General features: G+C 34.4%; 1 protein-coding gene across 2 annotated transcripts in view; it reads right to left on the bottom strand.

Annotated features, from left to right (window-relative positions):
* Positions 1 to 4,002: 4,002 nt before the first annotated feature.
* The window catches only part of NOD2 (nucleotide binding oligomerization domain containing 2), a 42,465-nt gene continuing 25,970 nt past the window's right edge, over positions 4,003 to 20,497 (bottom strand). For both annotated transcript variants that reach the window (XM_051979826.1, XM_051979827.1), the window contains 3 exons: positions 11,087 to 11,170; positions 8,367 to 8,450; positions 4,003 to 6,596 (listed from right to left, as the gene is read on the bottom strand). In XM_051979826.1, coding sequence (XP_051835786.1) covers positions 6,524 to 6,596; positions 8,367 to 8,450; positions 11,087 to 11,170 — 241 coding nt within the window. In that variant the 3' untranslated portion in view covers positions 4,003 to 6,523. The remainder of the gene's footprint in view (positions 6,597 to 8,366; positions 8,451 to 11,086; positions 11,171 to 20,497) is intronic.

Raw genomic sequence — 20,497 nt, 5'->3', positions numbered from 1 at the left:
TTTAATCTCAAAAAAGAATAACAGAAAATTGCAGGCATTTCTCTGAGAAGACATTGTTAAATGTATGATTCCAAATGTTTTGTTTATTCTCAATCCCCCAAAGAGATATGACCCCTGTAGTTTTTTTTTCCTGTTCAGAATCTACTGAATTTAGGAGAATAATACCTATGATAATTTTACTGAGAATCTTCATTTTCATTCAGAAAAGGCAAGAGGTTTTTTTCTGGAATGAGAAACCATGTCATTTTCATTTAACATTTGACTGCCAGGGTTTTGTGAATGAGAAAGAATATAATGTGAGCTATTTCCCAATTACCTTTACCTTGAGGTAAGAACTCATAAATATCATTAGAAACATATTTCAACTGTGCAAACTTCTCATTTCTCACCTGGCTGCACTGATTTTGCACCTCTTTGACTTATCTATCATGTTCCCAATAAACTCACTGAGAAATTTCATCATCTGACCAGAGTCCCAGGGAAAATCAGCCTTGTATCCATACCTCATCAGTACCCTTTGCCTCTCTGTTGGGAAGACAGGAGAAAAATCTTCTAACATCCTATTTCCTATTCACATTTACTCATTTTGGACTTCTTTGATTTTTCTTTTGGATTTGACTTCTCTACCATCCCCAAGCCAGGTATCTTAATCCCCATTCAGTGTAGTCTCCCCTATTAAACTGCAAGCTCCTTGAGGGAAGGAAGTATCTTTTTCTTCATTATATGCCCAACATTAATAGTTATTGATTGACTATGGTATCCAAATGCCTATTCACCCCTAGGAGAATTCCTGGTCCTATTCTTTCTTTGGAAGTCTTTAAAAGCAGTAATCACAGAGAGATTAATCTGACCAATCTTACACATATGGTTTAGGATGTATTGATGCTATCCTTACTGGGATTTGAAACTTGTTTTTCAACTACAACCTCCCTATGGTGAATAATTTCAAATCAAGCTATGTAGGAAGATTAATCTCATCTATGAGTAATTAACGATTACTATGAAAAGTTTCCCCCCAAAAGTCAGCTAACTTTAGTTTATAGTTTACAATCTAATATGGATTCTTCTCCAAAGAAAACAAGGCCACAGAACAAAAAGCAAAAGCTTGTAACTAAAATCTTACAGTTTGGCGTCAAGATGGCAAAGTTAAAGGAAATGGTTTCGCTACTTCCTCTAGTACACCTCCTCCACAACAATCTAGAAGAGGACCAGACTGAATTCCAGCCCAGAAAGCCATTAAAAAATCTCAGTGAATCATTTTTCCAGCCTCAGACTGCTTAGGAAGACAGAAGTTCTAAAGGCCAGGGCTGACCAAGAGTGGATGCTGGCCAGAAGCTGATCAGTGGAACAGAGTAGGCATACAATATACAGAAGCAAATGAACACAGTAATCTGGTGTTGGACAAACCCCAAGATTGCTACAATTGAACTCACTACTCAATAAAAACTATTAGAAAAACTGGAAAGTAAATTGACAGAAACTAGGCCTAGATCAACCTCTCATACCACGTCAAGATAAACTGAAAATGGGTACAAGAGAGAATTGTGGGAAGATGGTGGAGTGGGTCATTAAATTTCAAGCTCTCCAGCTTTATCCCCCAAACAGAACAAGTTTGTACCTCAAGGCAGAAATAGACTAGAGAAACACAAAGAAGGCTTGGGTGTGGATCACAGGATAATATTTTCATTTTTTTTGTTCTTGTTTGCTTGCTTTTTGTTTTATCTCTCTTTTTTTGTTTTTAATCCAATTTTTCTTGTGCAGCAATTATGCAAAAAACAAGGAAAAAATTCAAATGTATTGAAGCTATGATTAGAATTGTATAGGATTTATCAAAAGCCACAATAAAAGACCGAAAGTCCTGGAATTAAATATAGTGGCAATCAAAAGAACTGGGCCTAAGGCTAAAAATATCATATCCAGCAAAATCATCCCTAATATTGAATGAAAAAAAGTTATTCAATGAAATTTCAGATTTTCATGACTTTCAACTAAATCTGAAAACAATGGAAAATTTAACATAAAAGAGCTAATACAAAAGATCAATTTCAAGGAACTTAATATGAACAAATTGTTTATGTTTTTCACATGGATATTATACTATGTGTTTAAGAATGACATCAGCAATTGAGTATTTCAAAAAGAAGCAGTGTAGAATATGATCTGACTTTTTAAAAAAATCAAAACTGTCTAGGAAATATAAAAATAGTGATTATTTTATACAACTGAGGTAGAGAGGAAGAATAGACATGGAGGCATTACAGGAGGGAGGAGGGCTCATAATTTTGAAAACCTACTCACATCAGGAATAGGCTAAATAGGTAATTCTACATCTATAACATGAAGGATATAGAAGCCTCCAAAATCTCTTTTAAAAATTAATGGGGGACGGATGGAGAAGGAACAGGATAAGGTGATGTATAGAAGGACATGTAGATTTATGGCAATGGGACAAGGTATATAGATTAATGAGCAAAGAATAAAGAAGGGGCAAAGGATATAAGGTATGTAGATTAATGAGAATAGGATAAAAAAGAAAAAAAGGGGTGGGGACAAGGGAGGGATCCATGAGTAGAGGAAGGTTAACCAATAACAAGGAAAGTTAAGGAGTAGAATTAAGTAGAAGAGTTAGCAGAGATGAGAAATAAGTAATATACAGAAACACTACATCAAGAATCAGGAGTAGAATTTACTATTAAAAAATAAGCTAGTAATCATTGATTTTAGACAAAGTCAAACTTAAAGATTCAATCAAAAGACAAATCTACATTATATGTCCATCATATTGTTTTAGATGCATGTTTACATATAGTAAATGCATATATATGTGTCAAAATATGCATATAGATATATGCATGTGGATATATATGCATGTAGGTCTATGTATGTGTGTATATGTGGATCTGTGGATGGGTGAGAATATGTGTGTGCATGCATCTCTCTCTCTCCATATATGTGTGTGTGTATATATATATATATATATAAATGTGTGTGTGTGTATTCAGCATATATATATGCTGAATTGGAACCTGCTTGGGGCAGGGAATGAAAGCAGAAAAAAAAAAGAAAAAAGTTCTCAGCAGAGAACAAAAGAATAACCTACAAAAGCAAAGAAAAGATGGACACTAATGAATATGATTTATTATATACATGCTTTCTTGAAATGGAAATTTATTGTTATATATTTTGAATCCTCTGCTGGATATATGACAATGTTTTGTTTTATTTTGTTTTAATTTTTCTTTTCTGTCTTCTAGTTTGTTTTTTTTTCTTATTTTGTATTTAGTTCAATAAATTTAAAAAAGAAACAAAAATGGGTAAATAATTTAGAAATAAAGAGTGACATGATAAACAAATTAGTGGATCCTGGGACAAATTACCTCTCAGATCTATGGATAAGGTGATGCTTTGGTTATATTCATGACTAAAATTGAGATAGAAGGGACAAAATAAAAAAAATAATAAAAATTTTGTTAAAGTAGCAAAATAGATCACTTTTATTATGTAAAATTTTAAATGTTTTCCCGAAACCAATTCAACTAAAATTAGAAGGAAAGTTGCAGCAAGTTTTTCTAATGAAGGTTTCATTTCTAAAATGTAGAGGGTCAAATTAAGAAGATGATAGACATTCCCAAATTTATAAGTGCTCAAAGGACATTAACAGGTAGTTTTCAGAGGAAGAAATCCATGATATCAGTAGCCATATGAAAAAAAAAAAATGCTCTAAAAGACTAATAGGAAAATGCACATTAAACTTAGAGGTATTTCCTCATACCTATTGGATTGGCTAAGATGACAAAAACAGAAAATAACATGCTTGAGGGGATATAGGAAAAACAGGTACACTCATGCACTATTGGAAGAGCTAGGAACTACTCCAACCATTTTGGGAAAGCAATTTGAGACTGTATCCAAAAAAGCTACTAAACTATGCATGCCCTTTGACCCTACAATACCACCACTAGATCTATGCTACAAAAAAGTTAAAGAAAAAAGAAAAGGACCTAGAAATACAAAGATATTTATTGCAGTATTTTTTGTGGTGGCAAACATTTGGAAACTAAGAAGATACCCATCAATTGAGGAATGCCTGAACAAGTTATGAATGCAATGAAATATTATTTGTAAAAAAAAAAAATTAAATTACTAGGAAGACTTGTAAAACTGGTACAAAGTGAACTAAGCAGAACCAGAAGAAAATTTATACAGCAACAGCAATATTGTAAAGATAATCAACTGTGAATAACATAGTAACTGACTAACACAATGACCCACCACAATTCAAAAGAATTCATAATAAAGCATACTACCTATCTTCAGATAGAGAGCTAATGAACTTACTTGTAGTGCAGGCTAAAGCAAATTTTCTTCCCTTTTTTCTTTTTTTTTTTGGACAAAAATGATATGGAAATTTGCTTTGTATAATAATATATATTTGCTATGTGTTTTATTTTTCTTGCCTTCTCAGTAGATAAGGATATGAAAGGGAAGGGAAAGAATTAAGAACTGATGATTGAACTTAAAAAAAAAATCACAAAGTATTTCTTTCATTTCTTCCCATCATCCTCCAAAATATATCTCTCTCAGAATCCCAGAGAAATCATTATCTTCAGTCTCTCTAAAAGTTTTCTAATGTTTGTGATACCTTCCTTAAACAGAATAACAAAGCCCAAAGTATTTTATTCCAGCTGTTGACAAAGGAGCCTTGGCTCCCTCAATACTGAAAGTAATTGTTTCTGTGGGGGCAGTAGCAAGAGGTTATTTCAATTAAGTACCTCCAAAAAAGAAACAGACTAAAACTTTCCACATTTTATTCCTGTCAAAAGTGTCTTCAGCCACTTTTTTCCACTTAGTGAGATGCAGAGGCTCTATCTAATTTGCCTGCAATTTTACTTTCAGCCTATGCTTAGCAAAATTCTCCTCACATAGCTCGTTGGGAATTTGTGCTGCATTTGATTTTCTTAGCTAAAAGATAAATGTGTTTTGCTTGCCAGGGGTATGTCTAAGCATTCTTTCTTAAATAAAATATTTCACATGTATTTATAAAAGTCTTATTTATGAAAAAGGCAACTTTACTGACAAAATATTTTAATATCATATATACTTATAGCTTAATAATTATGTAAAAGTCCACAATCACATTTTTTATAAAAATACAAATTTTGAGAAAATAAGAAGTGCTTTAAAAATATGAACAGCCTATTCTCCCCCAGAATCAGTGCTTTCTCCAGGTTGTAGTTCCAGAAAAATAAAGAGTTATGACAGTAGTTTTTAATAGTCAGGGCCTTATTTTGCACCTGATAGATCACAAGCTCCTTGAGCAGGGCCCATTCATTTTTGTCTTTGCATCCTCAATACCTTGCACACTATTTACAACACAGCACACATAAGATAATTTATTTGTGGGTTGACCTGTAAGCTCTCCATACAGTCAGCCTGGCATAGTGAATAGAGTACTGGATTTGAAGTCCTGGGTTCAGATGTCACCCTTGACATCTCTTAGCTTTTTGGAACAAGTCATTTTACCTTTGTGTCTCAGGTGGTGACTAAGGCATAGACTGTGTTAATGGATAGAGTTCTCACACCAGGAACTCTCCATGCTGAAAGAAATCACAGAACCTTCCAGGAAGTTTTTTATATACAATTATACAAACATAAATATTCTACTACTAGCAAGCCCAGAACAAAAAAAAAAAAAAAAAAAAAAAACAATTGCCAGAGATCTGCTTCAGAATTCATATCCAAAAAAAAAAAAAAAAAACTCAGCAGAGTTCATTTCACATACAAAAATCCAAAGGCGTCAAATTAGAAAACCATCTGACACCTCTCAAAATTAGTCCTTGAGTGACTTTAAAATGCTGCAATTTGATGAGTCTGTTTCCAAAGATTCCATCTATTTATGGACATTTTTTATGATTTAAAAGAAATTTTAGTGTAGTTCAGTTCACATAGTTTTGCCCCTCACATATGAACTGTAGCCAGTTTATTCCAGGATGACCTCCAAATTACTAACTTTGTTGTAATTTTAGAACTGAATAGGGAAATTAACCCTTCCTTCAGCTTCATCACCATCTCCCAACTCTTGCATTTAATGAAAAACAGATAGTATTTTCTTGTGTAATACAGTATCATGTGCAATATCAAACACTCAATTAAAACTAACAGAATTTATAACCCCCTGCCTCGAAAAGGTGAAGCATAAGATCATATATTATCCACTTAAGAGATGCCCACCAACCTCCAGAGGGATTCATTGGATTATGTCATTCAAATGTCAGTTTACAATCACTGTGTTCCAGCAACAGAATATGGGAAAGGTTTGATGGAAATAAGCTTTGGAGAATGATCTTCAGATGTCAAATACTGCTCCAATCTCAAAGTATAAAAATATCTAACTACATCCAAGAACTAACAGGAACGGGGGAGAATAGAGTTCAATCTGAATGTCATGATTCTGCATCAAACCAAATTTCCTGGTATATAAGATCTAAACTCAAAACTCTCCAAACAAATTAACTCTTGATGATCAAAGCAAAAGTCTGGCATCCATGAGGCTGAGCTGCTCAATTTCTTCTGGAGTGAAAATGTTCCCTCTGAGCCTAAAATCATGAAAGGATAAAGAAAGCTTTGGTTAAAAAACAAACAAACAAAAAACCTATTGCAATGTTTTATAATGCACTTTATTACTTTCAGAAAACTGGAGTTCATTTACATCCTCAGATACGTTGTATGATCTTGGAAAATTGACTTAATTTCTCTGTCTTAATTTTTTTCTCTTTGAAATGGGGATAATAATATTGCTTATTTTACAGACTTGCTATAAGGATCAAAACTTGCAATCTAATTTTAAAAACCTAAAGTGCACTAAATAAATGAGTTATTTATTAGGAAAGGAAATGAGAAATCATCTAGTAATACAAAATTATAGAAACTAGAACTAGAATGGTCCTTTGAGATCATCTAGTCTAGCTCCTTTAGTTTTTAGAGAAGAAAATGAGATCCATAGAGAGGTGGCTTGATCAAGATCACTCAGATAATAAAGCTGAAGTGTAACCCAGGGCTTCTGACACCAAATACAGAGCTCTTTCCACTAGACTGGTTTTAATTCCCTTATGCCCATATGACAGCAGAGACAGAATATTTGTATTGAGCCTTCCATAGAATTATGGTCATGAAAAAATTCCTGTGATCCCTCTCTACTCCCAACTCACTAATTTATATCCATTTCCTGTCTCTATGATATTTAATTAGACATCGAAGATCTGGGGGAAAATAGCAAGAAATATGAACCAAGGAACTCACAGGAGATAAATCAAGAAGTGAAAACTACCCCATTCTGACTTGATAACAATCTAGAGATGGAGCTGCTTGATCTTTGTTGACATGTTCTGGGTAACAATTCACCCGATTGATTTATTTTTTTAAGTGAAGGACTGAAACCAGCTCTGGTCTTTGTGATTACAAGGAAGAAAAAAAAAGAAAGAGAAGGTCCAGAGAGAAATAATAAAAATAATTAAAAGCATGGAAAATAGAGCTCAAAAAGAGATATTGTAACTAAGATCTTACAGTTGGACTGAAGGAAACATTTCACTTGTTAATGTGAATGAGTCACTTACTAGAAGGTAGCTAGGTGATATAGAGGATAGAATCCTATACCTGAAGTCAGGAAGATTCATCTTCCTGAATTTGAATCTGGCCTCAGACACTTACTAGTTGTATAAGTGTTATTTAACCTTATTTACCTCAGTTCCTCATCTATAAAATGAACTGAGGAAATAAATGGAAAATCACCTCAGTACCTTTGCCAAGAAAATCCAACATACGGGCACAAAAAGTTGAGCACAACTGAAGGAACTCAACAAAAACCTACTGAAAACATTGGTAAAAACACTGTTTTGGCAAATATGCCTCTGATATTAAGACTCAATGCTGGTTTTATAATGGTAAAACACTATAATATGATTTTTTTTCAAAAACTTGGATACTACAGAGTCATAGAATCATATAGCTGGAAGGAACTTCAGAGATTATTTATGCAAAATCTGACCTAGTACACAAATGTGGCACCTCTCTCTGACATCCTAAGAATATTTGACAACCATATATTCCTAAAAGTACGGCAGTTGCATCTGACGAAAAAAAAAAAAGAAACACATTAAAAAGTTTTACAAAGCCACATATGGTAATATATTTTGACCATTAAATCTGGATTGAGGGCAGAAGCTATGATTTCTCCTTTCTTTTACATTTTTAATACACCCCAAGTCCCTAGCACAGGGTTAGGCTAGTAGAAAGTCCTCTCAAATACTGGTTGCTAGAACTGATTGAAAAATTGGGAAATTGGGACTGCTTAAAAAAAAAAGACTTACCAGACTGATTTGATAGTGGCATTACCTTCCAGAACCTGAAGGAGGGCAGAAACACCTTGAAGAGTAATGCTGTTGTTGGAAAGCCTGAGAATAAAGAGGAGAAAAATATTGAAAACTTGTGAGACACTGCTATATATTATTATTATTATTATTTCCCCATTTTGCAAAAAAAAAAAAAAATGGTATCCAGAGAGTTTACATGACTTATCCATAGTTATACATCTAGTCAGTTTTAAGGGAACCAAAACAAATTCAGGTTTCCTGACTCCAATGAAGTACTAGAAAACAACCTTCCTTTTAATCATTTCTGTTAGAGAGTGGGTTAGTGATGGGGACCAGCTTTAAGTATAGGAAAAATAGTAAGTAATTTTGCATGGAGTATCCAAAAGTCTGCCCACACCAATCATCATCCCCACCTGTCTTTAGTCACTAAAGAGATCAAGGAATGAATTCTAATTGTGGTAACAACTCTTTATTTATATATTACTTCTCTTTCCTTAGAGCAATACAATGGGATAGATAGCACAAGAATTATTTTCATTTCTTAGAAGAAGATGAATAATTCTGAGAGGTCAAATAACCTGCCACATGATAAATGCTTAATAAATGTTTGTTGTGGACTGGCTTGTGGATTAAATGATTAAGGTTGGATGGTTTTCTGAGATGTCTCAAAGATTTGTTTTCCCAAAATGATCCTACCCTCTCTCTCCTTATCCCACTTACTCTAGCTATAGTAACCACTTTAAGAATCAATCAATCAATCAATAAGTATTTATTAAGTCTTATAGGTACTGTCCTAGATACTAGGGATACAAAAACAAATTAATTGAATGCTGTCTCTACTCTTGACTTTTAGTAGTACATGAAGCCCAAGTATAATATTGTGGTGATAGCTAGCCCCAGATAAAGAAAATTAACCTTTCAATTAAAAAAGATGAATATTTCTAACATATTGGGCAAACATTTGTGGGAAAGGGCTCAACTACAGTGATATACCATATCCTAATAATATTGGACTTTTATTTTACATATGAGTTTCTGTGAATAATTTGCTATGTTGGGAGGAACAAGGTTTGGAAAAGCTGTGGTATATCTAAATTTGGACAATAATGGGCCACATTATTAACCCCACTTCCCCTAGGCCCAAATTTGTAAAATCAGTATTGAGTCCTAACTTTACTAGCACTTCTGCCAAAGTCTGATTTTTGGAAATATCTCCCACTGGAGTAACAAGTGGAAAGGCTTCCCTTAAACAATTGGCATCTTCACAGTCCCTCAAAAGCAACACAAACAAGCAGAGCTAAAGTGGATATTTGTCTGTCAGGAAGCAGACGGTTTTTAACAGAGGCAGCTGTCTGCTTGTCACTAGACAAGCATTTTCCTGGGGACATATTTGCCAGGGCAGATGCAACTTTGCTCTAGCATCAGGCAGCATGTAATGCATCTCTTACGCTCTTTCAAAATGAGGCCTTTTGGCTCAGGACAAGGTTTGGAACACTGCCTTTCTACTATTGCCAAATGCAAACACAGCACAGTCCCTTAATTGCCACCTGCTTGATGGTTTATTTTGCATTTATCCCCATTTGCTCTTCTTGTAGGTCTACTGGCAGCTAGGTGGTACAGTGGATAAAGACTAGAGAGCTAGGCCTGGAGTCAGGAAGACCTGAATTTAAAGCTGGCCTCAGACACTCTCTAACTGTCATCAGTTCTCTCAGATGTAAAATGGAAATCATCACAGCATTTACTTCATAAGATTGTTGTGAGGATCAAGTGAAGTGATACTTGTAAAGGCCCTTAGCACATTGCCTGGCACATGGCAGACACTTCATAAATGCTTGTTTCTTTTTCCTTCCCTTTCTCCTTCCCCTCTTGATTTGGAGGCAGGAAGATCTGAGTTCAAATTGTATCTCACATACTTCCCAATTGTATAATACTGGCAAAGTTGCTTAATCTTTCTCATTATCAGTTTCCTCATCTCCAAAAAAACAAGGTAATAATAGCATCTACTTCACAGTGCTGTTATGAAGATCAAATTCCTATTCTTTGCTCACAAGGTTTTACTTTAAAAAAAAAGGCACTTTAAAGACTCCCCAACAATTTGCAAATATATTATCTCATTTGATGCTCACAACAGCTCCATTAAACAAGTGCTATTACTATATCCTTTTACAATTGCAGAAATTGAAGTTGAAAAGACTAAATGATTGGCTTAAGGTCAGGCAGCTAGTAACTTACTGTCCAAGGAAAGATTCAAACTCAGGTCTTCCTAACTTTCAAATTCAGTATTGACTGTTCCATCTGTTCCATTTTACATACGTAAAATAGTAAGAACAACAACATGAAGTCCACAGTTATAGAACCATAAAATCTTGGTGATCACCTAGTCCATGCCCACCTCATTTAACAGAATAGGAATATTATCAGGTTCAGAAAAAAGAAGTTTGCCCAAGGACTCACAACTAGTCAGTGACAGAACCAGATGTACAATCCAATCTTGCATTATTACATTTCATGATGCTTCCTCTCTGAGACAAAAGGATTTGTACTATATCAGAACCCATTTCTTCCTCTAGATTGGACAGTATGGAGACCTCTATTAGCCTTGTGACGATATAGTATATATGATGCAAATTATGATTTAGTACCATGACCCCTCCCCTGTTTACAGGCAATGAGAGAGCTTGCAAAATTGTTTTCACCAAAGTCACCAGGTTCCTTACTTAAGGATTTTCAAACTTGAATTTTTCTTAAGTCCACACACCAGGGCACACATGTCTTCATCTTGGAGATGGTTCTCTTCAAGGCTGGCAAGAATACCAAAAAAAAAAATCTGGTTATGACTATGGGAAGACTTGACTTTAAGAAAAAAAGCCTACATCTAACTTTCCAGTCTTACATTTTGGAGTGGCTGACATTGACATAATTTCTTTGTATTTACAAAGAATTGAGCTTGGGGCTCCTTTAAGTACTAAACCCACCTAATACACTTTAAATGTATTATTTCCACTTTAAATTGTATAAAGTATAATTCCACTTTAAATGGAATTTGATTTGCAAACAATTTTTTTTTACAATTAAGTCTCTTCTGTAGAGTAGTTATACTTTCAAGTAGGAGAATCAAGATGATTTATAACATACAAAACTTATGCAGAAATAATTTGCTCTGCCAATGAAGTCATGTCATATGCTTTCTTTGATGACCTCAAATAGGATCTCACTGTCTGCCTCCTCCATGCTTCAAAACTCAAAACTTAGAAATTCACCTTTAAATCTGCAACTACATTTTTCTATAACCCTATTCTTCAAGTGAAAAAAAAGGTATATTTAAATACAAGGGATAATAATAAATAATTCTGAGTAGAAGAGTTTTTTAAAGAGAAAAAAGGAAAAAAGGGCTACAACAAGAAAATATTAATAGCATTTACACAGTACTTTAAGATTTGCAAAGTACTTCATAAATATGAGCATCATTTTACAGATGAGGGAATTGAGGCAGAAAGCCAAATGATTTGTTCAAGTCAAATGACACAGCTAGCTAGTGCCTATGACTAAATCTGACCCCAAGCCCAGCCTCCAAGTTTATTCACTATATTACTTAGCGGTCTGAAAGCAAAACAAAGAAGAAAAGTGTCAGAAGGGATAACAGATTTATGGCAAAAGGAAGAAGAGAAAGATAAGGGAAAGGAAAAAAAGGAAAAAAGAAGTCCCCTTGAACATTTGGAGCTAAGTACTTGAGATTCTTCTCAAAGAGGAAAGAACTGGACCCTTCTGAGGATCAAAGGATCAGAGAGGTAAAATTGCAACAGAGCTCAAAGGAAGCAGCTGCTTAAGATCTATAGCTATGATCAGGTGAAAAATCATCCAGTAAAAGTCAAATAAAAACGAGAGTAGGGGTTGATGGCTGGTAGCACCCTGTTGGAGGCTGCTATTTTTCAACCTAATAATAACAATAAAAAGGTCTAATGACTTTTTAGGGTATGTGGCAAGGAAGCTTTGAAGTTTTATCATCAGACCCAATAGGCATAAATGATATTAATACATCTGTCTATCCCTAGAGCTTAATATAGTTCTTGGATCATAGCAAGTGCTTAATAATGCTTGTTAATTGTCTGTTAGAAAGAAACTAGAAAGCATTCTTAAGAATTATGAAGCTTTGGGCAAGAAACTGAAAGTAGATCATTTGAGGATAGGTCATAGCTTCATCAACTCAATGGAAGGGCTTCAATTTTTTTAAGTAGCATTTTATTTTTCCAACTACATGTAAAGAAAGTTTTCGACATTCATTTTTGTAAGATTGTGAGTCTTCTCCCCCTTACCTCTCCTCTCCCCAATACAACAAACAATCTGATATAAGTTATACATGTACAATCGTTTTAAACATATTTCCATATTATTCACATTGGGAAAGAAAAAATCAGAACAAAAGGGAAAAAACACAAAAAAACAGAAAATAAACAAACAAAAATGGTGAAAATAGTACACTTTGATCCACATCCAATCTCTATAGTTCTTTTGGATGTGGATGGCAAGGTTTTACTGAAATCAGCCTACTCATCATTTCTTATAGTACAATAATATTCTATTACATTCATATTCTATAACTTATTCAGCCATTGTCCAGATGATGAGCATCCATTCAATTTCTAATTACTTGTCACCACAAAAAAAGAGCTACTACAAATATTTTTGCATATGCAGGTCCTTTTTTTATGATCTCTTTTATGATCTCTTTGGAATACAGAACCAGTAGTGACACTCCTAGATCAAAGACTATGCACAATTTTATATTTCATAATTGGAATTGTTTCAATCCAAATTGTTTCAAATTGCTCTCCAGAATGACTACATCAGCTCACAACTCTACCAACAATGTATTAATATCTCATTTTTCTCACATCTCCTTCAACATTTATCACTATCTTTTCCCTGTCATCTTAACCAATCTGATTGATAGTACCTCAGTTGTTTTAATTTGCATTTCTTTAACCAATAGTGATTTAGAGTATTTTTTTTTGGTATGACTATAGATGGCTTTAATTTCTTCATCCAAAAATTATCTGTTCATAAATTTGACTAAGTTTTCTATATATAGTTTTAGAAACGAGTTCTTTATCAGAAACACTGGCTGTGAGAATTGTTTCCCAGTTTTATGCTTCTCTTCTAATCTTGGCTGCATTGCTTTTGTTAATTAATTTAATGTACAAAATTAATTTAATGTAATCAAAATTATCCATTTTGCATTTTATAATGTTCTCTATTTTTTTTGGTCATAAATTTCTCCCTTCTCCAAAGATCTATTAGGAAAACTATCCCTTGCTCTCTTAATGTACTTTTAGTATCAACCTTTATTTCTAAATTATGAGCCCATTTAAACCTTATCTTGAGATATTGGTCCTTGTCTAGTTTCTTCCATATTATTTTCCAGTTTTCCAAGTAATTTTTATCAAATAGTGAGTTCTTATCCCAGAAACTATAGTCTATGGGTTTATCAAACAGTAGATTACTATAATCATTGACTATGTCTTATGTACCTAATCTATTCCACTAATCTACCACTCTATTTCTTAGCCAGAACCAAATAGTTTTAATGCCTGAAAGGAAAGGAAAGGAGTCTAGAAGAAAAAAAGCTTATTTGAGAAACGCTGGAAGAGATGATATATGAAAATAAGATTTGCATTCTGTACTAGGATTTAAAATATAGAAATTATGGTCTTTGGTGCAGGATGGAGTATACATAATAAGGACTGAAAATAAAGAAGAGAAAAAAATTTGTCAGAAAGCTAGATATCATTAAGAATACCAACAAAGCAGATAAAAGAAAAATAGTAAAAAATTTTCAGAAATTCACAATAGGCAAAATTCAAGGAAGAAGCCAGCAATAAAATTCATGGCTTCAGATATCTATTCATAATACATAACATTTAGCTAAATGTAAGGTGAACAGGAGATGTTGATTTTACCCCAAAGTTATCATTAGCTTGGCGTGGGATAGAACACTTGACTAGAAAATGATTCTGGAAAAGCCATTCAAATTTCAAAATTAACAAGATAATCCCAAAGAAAGAACCTTGCATGTAACAAAATATTCTTACCAGAACTTTTGTACTGTACAAAACATTAGAAAACAATAGAGACCTCCAAATGGTAGGGGTTAAACTGAAAAAACAACCACATTTAATAACTATAATAACAGGAAAAACAAACAAAATCCAAACTGAACAATGTGAGATTATAATAACCAAATTTGATCCTGGCATAAGAAAATATAGCTCCTTCCCTTCTTGGCTGATGGGAATGGAAAGGAGAGAAATATTGAAAATACTGCCAGATAGCTTGATGTGTTGGTAGGTTTTACTGAAATACTTCTCTCTATCTCTCTCCCTTTTAAAAATCCTATGTTACCAAGGATCCTGGTTATGGAAAAAGGGAAGAATATTTGGAAATGAAGGTGATGCAAAAAAAATCAATAAAAGTAAGAAAAAATTAACAAAATAAGAAGGGGAAAAAGAACAAGTAGCATTATAGAATGATGATGATGGTGGTGGTGGTGGTGATAATGATGATGGAAAATAGAATAGCTAATAGCTTTAAAGTTTGCAAAAATATTTACTTTCTCTCACTTGACCATAACAACTCTGTAAAGTAGGTACTATAATTATCTCCATTTTACAGAGTGGGGAACAGAGACAGGGAAATTAAATAAATAGTAAGTAAATAAATAAAATAATAATAATAATAATAAATAGTAATTAATCTGAGCTTACATTAACAGTAAATGTCTGAGGCAGGGCTCAAAGTCTTGGCTACAAGCCCAAAACTACATTTACTATATAACAATGCTTTTCTAGACTATGTAGCCATGATTGTATGTTTCTCCTAATTTTCATAATTAAAAAGTCATCTATACTCTTTACATTTCACGTGGAGTTGTGAAGTAGCCTCCTAATTTGTCTCCTTACTTCTAGTCTCTCCTTCCTCCAATCAATCCTTGAGCTGCTAATAAAGCACTATATTCCTAAAGGCTGGATCTAACCATATCTCTCCCCCACCCAAGAATTTTTAGGGGATCTGGGATAAAATACACATTCCTCTATTTGGTATTTAAAGACCTTCAAAATGGCCAAGATTTCATTATGTATGCACTATGTTTAATTATATAATACATATGTACATACATTAATGTATAGTTCTCTAAACATCACACTTCATCTTCTAGTTCTGTGCTTTTGCTCAGACTGTCTCTCATGTTTGGAACACTCTACCTCCTCATCACTGCCTCTTGCTATCTCAAAGGCTGCTTACTACAAGAGGGCTTTTTCAATTCCCTCAATTTTTAGTGTTTTCCCTAACCCTGAGTACTTTTTGTCACTATATGTATATGTATTTATATACATATAAATATATATATATATATATTTCATCCTTATTTATCTGTATTAAGCCCCTCTAGTTGGGAACATTATGTTTGTAACCCCAGTACCTAACAGAGAGTAGGTGTATATTAAATTCTTGCTGAATTTAATTGACTTAGAAAGGAATATGCAAAAATCCAGGGTCTAGAGCTTATGGATAAAGATCAACATGAAGCAGAAACAAAACCAATATTAATAATAATAGATTAATTATAATAATTATAATAATAGAACAGCAGAGTATGATAAAAACAAATTATAATACAGGAATAGAATGTTACTGTATCATAAGAAATAATAGATATAAAAAAAGGGAAAGATTTATGAAAAGACTTACTTTAACTGATGAAAAGTGAAAAAAGCAGGAACATGAAAATAATGAGATAATGTCTTCAATGAAAAGAACAACAACTATATCAGCATTAAGCAAAATGAACTCTGTATAATTATTAGAATCATGTTTGGCCTCAAAAAGAGAGGAGAAGATGTACCTCCTTCCCATCTTTATAGTGGAAAGGGAGCACAGGTATAGAACACTGCATATACTATCAGACTTGGTTAATGTATTAATTTTACCAAACTTTCTTTCTCTTTTTAAAAATTCTTTATTACATGGCCCATTCATTAGAAGAGGGAGATATTTCTTTGTAAATGTTAGTAAAGTAAAAGCATTTTAAAAAATTGAAAAAAAAAATTTATGCTATGACCACCTTAAAAAAATAGGAAATAAATGAGATGGAAACAGATCCCAAGTCAGGCATCTTAATAGTGATTGGGGATTTTAAATTATCGAAACATTTATTAGTGTTCTCTCTGCCAATGTCAAAACTGCTACTAATATGAAATCTATTACGATAATTTTACCATTCAGTTAAAAAAAGAAAAAAACTGAAAAGGGGAAACCTGAATTCAGGTTCTAGTTCTAATCAATAAATAGGAACTAATTGCAGAGATGAAAATCATAGGAACTTTAGGAAGTCACCATTCCATCTTAGCAATTATTATAAAGAATTATTAAAGTGGTCACAGTCTGACATATATCCTAGGTTTAGAGGAAAACATTTCAAAGAATTCAGAGAAAAGCTAGGCAAAATTCAATTTCCCCTGGATCTTCTTAGGCAAAATGCTCCCCAAATCCTTCCTAGCCATCTCCATTATCTTTAGTTTCTATCTACTGGTTCATATCTAGTTGCCTATGAACAGCCCAGGATATTTTTCATGCTTTAAAAAAAACAACATTTAATCCTACCATCGCCTCAAGTTATCAAATAATTTTTCTCCACCCTTTCATAGCAGAACTACTAGGCAAAAAGTCTATTTGTGCCTTTATTTTCTGTCATTCCCCCTTACTTCTGAGCTTCCAGATTTCTGGCTTCTGACTTCATCAATCAACTTGAAACTACTCTTTCTAAAATTACTAATGATCTCTTTAAAACTGGAAATTGAGTGAATGCCCTTCATTTGGAGAATGGCTGAATAAGTTATGGTATATGAATGTTATAGAATATTATTGTTCTATAAGAAACGATCAGCAGGATGATTTCAGAGAGGCCTGGAGTCAGAGGGCAGAAAGGCCTACAGTTCAGGCAATGTTATGGAGATAAAATGCTATGTATAAGAATCAGTAAGAAGGTCAGTTTGGGGGAGAAGGGGGGAGAGAGAAAAAGAGAAGGGGGGAGAAAAAAAAGGGGGGGGAGGTATAATATTGAATTAGCCTGGAAAAGGTTGGAGATAGATTATGAAGGATCTTAAGTGTCCAACAGAGGAGTTTATATTTTATCCCAGAGGTAACAGAAAACTACTATAATTTATCGAGTAGGGGAATACCATATCCATGCTTGTGCTTTTGGAAGGTCAGCAGCAGCTGTGTGAAGGACAGATTGGAGAAAGGAAAGAACTGTGGAAAGAAAACCAATTTTATCTTCATAACATTGCCTGAACTGTAGGCTCTCCTACAACAGATACGTTTTACATCTTATATTACATTTTCCTCCTGATTTGTTAAGTACCCCCTCTCAAAAAAAAGCACTTAATTTTCAGATACTTTTATACATACATATCATCTCCCCTAATCAAAAGCCTTGGAAGGTAGTGAATTCCTATACCTAGAAGCCTTTAAATAACAATTTGAGGGTACATTGCTGCAGGAATTCTGGTTTAAATCCAGGTTGGACTAGAAATACTGAGTGATTCCTTACAACTCTGAGATTCTGGGACCCTATGATCAGGAATCATATGTATGAAAATTATTTACGGCTCAGTTTTCATTCTAGATTAACTTCCCTCTCACAACATGGTGCTATAAGGTCTTCAAAAGCCCAGTTTCCAATCAATCAATTCCAATCACTGTAGTAGATACTGGGGACATAAAGTCAAAAAGGAAACCTCTCTAATTCTCAGAGAGCTCATATTCTTTCAGGAACAATATATGAAGATATAAATATATACCAAATATGGATGAAGTATTTTGGGAGGATATAGTAACTATTGCATAGGGAGAAATAAAATGCAAAATTTTTAATGTAGCCCAGAGTCTTTTCTACAACGAATTCAAGAATACTCAGAATACTCAGGACCATAAAGTCACTGTAACATTCATTCACAATACAACAACATCCGAAGAAAGAAAAATGCTGCCTAAGCATCAGTGATCTAAAGGAATTATAGATGCTAGCTCAAATTCCTATAATTTTAACCTATGCCCCCAACCTTGCCTGATTGCTGCCTGACTTTTAGGAAAATGGATGAAATCATGGATGGACATGCATGTTTTCTAAAGTATCTGGGACCTACTCAGATCCCATCACTTCTATTTATATAGCACTTTACAGTTCAAAAAACACTTACCAAAGAAGCTCCCAGAAACAGAGGGTAAGTGCCTAGTTCATGTTCAAGTTCACATGACTCATCAGTCATAGACTTTGAACATGAGCTCAATTCTCCCAACTCAAAGTCAAGGGTGTTTTCCAATATGTCATAGTATTCCTCCTGTGATAAAACTAAAACCTATACAAGAGACAGACCTGCTAGGAAACTTTTGTCTTTGAAAAGCATGAAAGACAAAAAAGAGAAAACTATATCTAACTTCTCAAGCCTACTCCCACCCCCCATAATCAGCAAAGAATATAAGAGAAAAACAAGAAGATAGGATTGATGAAGACATCAGTAAGACTCCTCCTATTGGACCACAACTCTGGGGTTTACATGATCAATAATAAGTCATTCAGTGTTGTCTTATCTTCCACTTCCTTTAAGTAAAACTTCCTCCTCTAAAAAGTAATAATAAGTCAATGATACTCTAACCCTCTCATTCTGCTTTTTGTCTAACAGCATAGGAAGCACTCTAAGGCCTACTTCTTAATGAAGAAGAATGAGGACAGGGATAGAGACAAGATAGCAGAATTGCAGAAGAAGTTCAGCAAGCTCCCTCACCTCTCCCCCAAGACTCCTCCAAACAGATCTAGAAAATGTAGGTAACCCAATTTTTGTGGAGAAATCCAAGAAAAAGTCACCACAACTTGTCAAGTCAGGTTCAACAAAGGGAGAGAGTTCTATGGACTTAGGGATGAGGTCTGGCCAGATGTTCACCCTCAGAGCATTCCAGCTGCCAGTTTGTCACTCACTATCCAGTTACAGGTCACAGAACCATAGTGGACAGCAATGGGAATCAATGGTATATCATGGGAAATCATGTCCACAGGCTTTGGATAGTGTACTGAACAAGAAGCAAACTGAGAAACAAGCAGGAGCTGGATGGCTTGAAGCCCCAAGAACATAGCAGATCTTAGTTCTAGTTTACTAGCTCACTCTTGTAATGTTCTCTGGTTTGGTTTTCTTGGAGTCTCTGGAGCAGCCTTTTTTTCAGTTCAGTAATCACCACAAGGACAGCCAAGTGTTAAAGTCCAAGTCTTTATTGTCTCCTTGCCTGATGCTGGGCAGCTTTCTAGAGAGCCTTGCAGACCAGCCTTGGTCTCAGTGGGGGAAGTCAGAATGCCAGGCCAGCCACTAGGAGCCTGACTGAAGGTGAAATGAATTTGTCTCCTTGGCTCCAAGAGCTTCTAGGGTGCTTGTCTTCTCTAGCTCTGTCTCTATCTCTCTCTCGCCTTCACTCCAAGAGCTTAAGCTCCTGCCTCCAGTTCTCGCCTTCTCTGCCTCTCAATCTGGCTGAGTGTGTGCGAGTTTATATGCTCTCTTATCATAGGTGTGAATCTTGTAGGACTATATTAAGTACTAAGTACGAGTACTGAACTAGAGAATTATTAGTCGCCATGCTAAACTAGATAACCATGGTTATTGTTAGACAGCACCTTGTAAAAACCCTTGTTTCAAATTCAGAGTTCTGGCCCATAACACACTCTGAAGCATAACAGAGGAATGACCAGAGAAGGAATCCAAACCAAAAGGAAGTCTACAATTCTATTCCTCTGAACTAACAGCTTTCCAACTAGCTGGCAGTTGCAGAGTCTAGCAGCAATCTATTAATTCTAAAATGCAAATCCAAGTCAGGAATTTAAAAAAATTCAGATCAGAAGAACAGTGATCAGACTTAGCCCTGGGTCACTCCACTTTGAAAGCTTTTGGGTCCCTCCACCTAAATTGTCATTGAGATCTGAGAATAACAAAACACTCAATACTCCAAGAAAACAGCAATAGGATTAGCCCAGATCTTCCCTCCATTAGTGCTCAGAATCTAGTCCTACTATAGAAATCTAAAGTAAG

This window comes from Antechinus flavipes, chromosome 2 (assembly GCF_016432865.1).
Source record: "Antechinus flavipes isolate AdamAnt ecotype Samford, QLD, Australia chromosome 2, AdamAnt_v2, whole genome shotgun sequence".
NCBI lineage: Eukaryota > Metazoa > Chordata > Mammalia > Dasyuromorphia > Dasyuridae > Antechinus > Antechinus flavipes.
The sequence above is the reverse complement of the archived record's forward strand: the minus strand, read 5'-3'. Positions and strand labels throughout refer to the sequence as shown.